The sequence below is a fragment of the Fukomys damarensis genome, unplaced genomic scaffold, assembly GCF_012274545.1.
Source record: "Fukomys damarensis isolate Sample0158 unplaced genomic scaffold, DMR_v1.0_HiC HiC_scaffold_1, whole genome shotgun sequence".
Taxonomy (NCBI): domain Eukaryota; kingdom Metazoa; phylum Chordata; class Mammalia; order Rodentia; family Bathyergidae; genus Fukomys; species Fukomys damarensis.
The window spans coordinates 39890983-39897231 of NW_022900913.1; the positions used below are offsets into that span (position 1 = coordinate 39890983).

Consider the following 6249-nt stretch of genomic DNA (forward strand, 5'->3'; position numbering starts at 1 on the left):
ATCCCCCAGAAAAAAAAAAAAAAAAAAAAAAAAAAAAAAAGATACCTAGAAAGCCATCCGCAGTCACTTAATGGAGATCATCACCTCAGTGACCAGAGAGAGTAAGGGCACTGTTGAGCAGGAGGCTCAGCATATAACACAGTTCTCTTTCCAGGCACCTAGGTGAAATTTACCTGGCTGAGCCCAGTTTTCTGTAGAAGGAGGTTGTATCAGGCAGCCTGACAGTTCCTGCTTTAATAGCAGTGGCCAGTGAGCACTCTTCTATTTACTTAATTGCTTACTTCCACTTACTTAAGCATAGTACAGTTGTCCCTTGGTACCTCAGGGAAATGGCTCCAGGATGCCCTCCTACAAGGATACCAAAGTCCACAGATTCCCAAATCCCTTATATAATACAGCACAGTATATGCAAATAGCCTATTCATATCCTGTCCTTTAAATATCCCTTCATTACTTATACCTAATATGATGTCAATGCTAAGTAAATAACTATTACTTTAAGGAATAATGCAAGGCCAAAAATCTACACATGTTCAGGATGGATGCAATTTATTTTTCTCAAGTATTTCAGCCAGTGACTGGTTGAATTCACAGATAAGAAACTCTAGGATACAGAAGGACAACTGTATTTACATGAAACACATTGTGAATATTTCAAGTCAACACCTTTAACACCAAGCTGCCTGGGCCACTGCCAGCAAGATGAAAACAACTTCCAGGTAGAAAGCAGCAGAGAAGTGGGGAAAGTAGCACAGCTACTTAGCTACGCAAACTGGGGAAATAACACAACCTTCCATGGGTCTCAGTTTATTGCCATTGAAACTGAAAAGCACAACATTGTATGAACACAGTAAGTTTTCAATAAGTGCAATCTCCATAGGGTATGAATTGCAGTGCCTGTGTATCCTCTCCTTGGCCTCACACCACAAGGCTGGAGCAAGGCAAGTTCAGGAGCCACACCTGACACGTTTATAGAAAAGTTCCCACTTAATGTTAAGGATTTTCTCAAAACTTTTTTGCTCTATGAACATCACAGATGGTAGATCTCTGCTTATCGTTCTCACGTACCTCAGAAATTATTAACAAAGAAACACTAGTATGACTGCTTAATTCAGTTGACATTAAGACTAAAAAGTGACCAAATTACTTTATAGTCAGTCATAAAAAATACAACTTGTAATTTTCATAGCAATTCAAGGTGAAAACAGCATACCTCTTATCAATATAAACATGCAATTCACAGATAACTGAATATACAAAATCACATATGTGCCTTTGCTCCTTTTTTCAAATGAGCTCCTTTACAAATGGGCATTGCTCCTTTTAACAGACTCTAGTATCTATTAGCTCTATCCTTTGTAGTGTATCATGAGTTTCTGTTCTTGGTTGGTTGATTAACTGGTTTTTATGTTGTCAGGGGATTTGTGATAATTCATCCAAGTCTCTCACCAGATCTTCCCTACTAAAATACAAATTTTAACAGCCGATACAGTCTGTGACCAAGAAAGCAATTTGCTAATCAATACAAAGAACTCTTACTAAATTATTAACCTTATTAAATCCTAAATACAATGTGCAAATGAATGATCATTAACTGACAATTAGCAACCAAGACTAATCAAGCATTTTGTCATATTTGTAAGCCTATCTTTACATTTTAGTTTGCCATCAGCAAAGAGACACATATAAAAGAGAAATGAACTGGAAAGCAAAAGGATATACCACAAGACGCCTCCTCCCCTACGTTCCTTCCCCAACCTGCCCTGCCAAAGGCTTCCCAAGAGCCCACCAGTCGTGCAGCCAAGGACATCGCACCTTTCCCTCATGACCCTATCTGTTGAGTGGGTGGATGAAAACAGAAGAATGCAGTTTTATTTTTATAGTTATTAAATGTCCTCAGAAGTTTTATAACTCATTTGCTGTACTACTCCCAATCTTTCCATCTATTTAAACCCAGTTCTTACCATTAATAGTCATCCCACACGAATTATATCAGCAACACATGCACAATACTTTTAACATTTTATACTTAAAAAGCAATGTGCTTTTATAAAAAAACTTTCCTTTCATTCTCTCATATAATCGTCATTGGTATTATATGTAATATAATTTTATTGATGTTGTTTTGACAGCACAAGATGAATACAGGTAAAATCTAGACCGATCTACATGTGCCCACATAAAAAGAAAATATTAAACTGAAAGAAATCTTGACATTCATCTTGTCCAATCTCTCAGAAAAATCTGGCAAGTATGTTTTTCACTTTTGTTAAAGCTTGCCTATTCTCTTCCTGCTCAGAAAGCTATGCATGTTGTCCTACTACTATAGTTCTACCTGTCAGAAGAAAGTGAGATAGATACTGGTACTGTCTGTTGACATACCCAAGTCTTTTACCCATAGACTTGGCAGGTGTGAACACAACCTGTAAACACAAAAAGGGAGTGTAGCCTCCTAGGAAGATACCCGTATCAGCTGGAAAACAGATTTCTACGTTTCAATTACCAGCTTAGCTAAACAAATTATATCTTGATAATCTTCAAGTATAAAGGATACATTCTGCATTCCTCAGAACAAAATACCCAATCCAAACAAGATACTATCTTGTCTGAGTTTGGAAGCCAGTGAACAAAGTGGAATTGCCCCTCCCATCTCATACTCATTGGATTCAACAAAGAGATGTGGGGCGCTATGTGCCAGGAGTCAAGTCAGGTATATATATAAGCAGGTGGTACATATAACTATTTATTACCTGATATGAAATAAATAAGAACCTGTCTTAAATATTTACTTTGGCTGTCACCTCTGAGTTTAAGAAATTAACAGCAATCTCCAAAATCAAAGAGCTTCTTCATCTGTTTTATTATCTCAATCCTACTAAAAGGTGTTAAAAGTAGCACCTCTACCTTTTTGTTTTCTACTCTCTTCCAAAGAAAGGTTAACAAGACATCCTGCCCTAAGCACAACGGACAATGCACACAGTTCTCTCTTCCAAAGGCAACAAGAAGAAAGTTGAATACCAATTAAAAAGAAGAAAGAGATGACACACACCATTACTCTTTCAAGTACAGAGAGAGGACACTTATTCCAGCCTACTCAGCAAAATCTGGACTCCAACTTGTAATGAAAGGACCATTTTTCTTTTTTTTTGGTAAGTAAAAGAACTTGGGAATTGATTAGCTTTAAAAATATGATCCCACACAGAGTCAAAAAATTGATTTTTATTTTTAAGAAAAAGAGTTTTTAATAAATACCATACAAAGATCATCCATAAGCAAACAAGTGAATCTGAAAGACAGGAAGAAGTGATGTCCATAAGCAAAAAGTTCATAAGCAACAAGTTAACATAATAAAATCACCTCTGGAGGGCTGATTTTTGTTTTGGAATTTTTTTCCCTAGTCCGTTTAATGGTGAAGGATCTTTCTTAAATGTTTCACAAGGGATACCTAGCACACTCTGAAAACTAAATTGTTTCCTTTAAGATTTTTTTTCTCACCTCAAAGAGTAGTCATTTTTACGAGGCTATTTTACTGCACTGGTGAATTTTTAAAGGCGTGCTGAGAATGATAAAATAATGTTTTATACTGAAGCAAAACTAAGGTGAGGGGGCATAGCAGGTAAAAACTAAAATGCAAAGACAAAATTGGAGCCCACTGATTTTGACATAAAGATATTAATAAACCAACAAAGACATTAAGCTACTTTCTTTTTTTTTTTTTTTTTTTTTTTTTTTTAAGACAGGGTCTCACTATGTAGTTGAGACTGATCTGGAACTCACTATGTAGCCCAGGCTGGTCTCAAACTCAGAGCGATCCTCCTGCCTCAGCCTCCTAAATGCTGGGATTACAGGCATGCTCCACCACGCCTGGCAACATTAATCTGCTTTTAAAGTAACCTTAAGCACAAAAACATTAATCTACTTACACTTGGACTATTTCTAGGAGGTTAATCTGAGTAATTAAATGAGTTTTCAACACTGTTTTCTCTAAATGCAACTTTTTTATTCAATTTGCAAGTTTAAAGCACACTAAATAAAATTATCAGAACCCTTGAACGTTGGGTGTGGTGGCCCATGCCTCTAATTCCAGCAGTAGGGAGACCGAGGCAAGAGGATCAGCTGGAGTTCAAGGCCAACCCAGGGTACATATTGAGTTCAAACCCAGCCTGAACTACACAGGGAGACCCTGTCTCAAAAAAGGAAAAGGAAAAGGAAAGGAAAGAAAAAGAAAGGAAAAAGAACCACCTGAATTCCTTATGTAGGCACTGCTTAATTAAGTATCCAAAATTAGCTTTCAGCAGTATAGGAAATGTCACTCTAATATCTTCAACAAACTTTGGCTTTAATTTGGGCAAACTGTAAGAGAAAAAAAGCATAGTATATAAGATAAGCTACAACTTAATCATTTAACTTAGAAAATAATCTGGGCATATTATTAGCAATTGTCTTAACTTACAAGGCACCTGGCATTTTAAAAAGGTTCATAAACAGATTAACCTGCTTAGTCAACTACAGTAGTGAGCGGACATCATCCCTACATCATGAAAATAAGAAAGTTACTACAATAAATTAAAAACTCAAGAGTTTGAACGCAGAATTTTTAACTCTTCCCCATTCACAAGGTCATGCATTAACTGCAGTCACATCCTTACCAAGTTCATCAAGCAATTAACCTTTAGGAGAACATTTTATTCACGTATGTTAAAATTACCCAAAATACACAGGTAACGATAAAAACCAGCCTTTGCCCAATTTTCTTGATCACAAAAGCATTCAGTCTTTCTCTTAAGTGTAATTCCTAGAAGGCACTGGCAGATCTCTGCCAGGCCACCCTGCAGTCAAAAACCGAGTACATGTGTCCAACAAGATGACAGGAGGGTCAATGTTTCTAACCGTCTACTTCAGTTTGGCACTGCAAGAGCGGTTCAGCCTAGCATCGTTAACACAGTAATTGTATAGGATCGAACACAGCTCATGTAAATAAAGATCTGCCTGACCACAAATGGAGAGCTTTGGGGAAATATAATTTCTGGAACAAAACACGGTGCTTGCATAATTCCACATACGCACGCCCAAGTCAATTTTTACAACAATGGTAGTCCCCGCAGTGTGGCGATACTTTTCCCACTTAAACTTCTCAGCACAGCCTGGCCTAAAACTGGGTTCTAAACCGTGCACAGGGCAACAGCGACAAGCACCACGACCGGCCCCGAGGGGAACGCCTGCCCCTACCCAATCCTGCTCCTGCAAGTTGCAATGTAGTTTGGTCCGGTCTAGTTTATGGTAATGTGCTTTTAAAATCCCGCCGCGACCGAGGGAGGTCAAAGCTTTAGAGATCTAATAACAACCAAATGACCGGAGCTGCAGAGCACTTAGCAAGCCATTCTGATTATGGCGCTTTAATAGCACCTGGAGTTCTGCTCAAGGGAGAGCGGAAAACTCTAGCTTCCCGGGAAAGAAAGTCCTCTGCGGGGTACGCGGAGCGAAGCAAGGAACCGGCGGCGGGCAAGGGACGCTCCGCCGCCACGGCCCCATCTCTCAGGCAGCGCCGCGCGACTCTCACCCACAGCCCACCGGCCCGGACAGTACAGTATAATCTCCATATAGTAGGCTGAAAGAAAATTACTTTATTTTTTGATAAGGTTCCATAACCCTACCCTCTACAGGTAAAGCTGAGCAAATCATTAACAAAAGTGAATAGGTCCCAAAGAAAGAAAAAGCAAAAAGGCTGCTCCTATAGGCAGGGGGCCATCGGGCACCAAGCGACCCGAGAAGCGACACGCTACTCCTGTCCCGCACCTACCAGATAATCCATGTGCAGAAACGCCTCAGTTATCCGGAGATCAGACATCCGGCAACCTAAAGCATCCGGAACAGCTCCGAACCCGGAAAAAAAGCAGCGTCTCGGGCTGCAAGCGAACAGCTCCAGAAAAAGCCAGCAACAGCGAAAATAACCGAGAGCAGCCGAGAAGCCGAAGATTACACAAGGGGCGCGGCGATTGGCCGGCCGGGCGGGCAGAAGGAAAGGAGGATGCTTATTGGCTACGATGACTATAAAAGGCAGGCCCCTGCTGGTGGTAGAAGAGAAGCGCGGGAGAGCGGTGGGTGCCAGTTCCTGTGTGCTAGGGGAGGGGCGGAGGTGGCGGCGCGAGCGGAAGAGCGATCCCGTAGAGCGGATCTGCTGGGACTGCGGCTGCCTGAGTCTTACTTGCTTCTGTAGCCTCCCTTTTGGGGAATATATTTCCCGCTCCA

At 40.3% G+C, this 6249-nt stretch overlaps 1 protein-coding gene across 3 annotated transcripts in view; it reads right to left on the reverse strand.

Moving 5' to 3' along the window:
* Arl15 (ADP ribosylation factor like GTPase 15) overlaps positions 1-5964 on the reverse strand; it is a 410147-nt gene extending 404183 nt beyond the window's left edge. For all 3 annotated transcript variants that reach the window (XM_010626858.1, XM_010626857.3, XM_010626854.3), the window contains exon 1: positions 5801-5964. In XM_010626858.1, the coding sequence (XP_010625160.1) occupies positions 5801-5848 (48 nt within the window). In that variant the 5' untranslated portion in view covers positions 5849-5964. The remainder of the gene's footprint in view (positions 1-5800) is intronic.
* Positions 5965-6249: the final 285 nt, after the last annotated feature.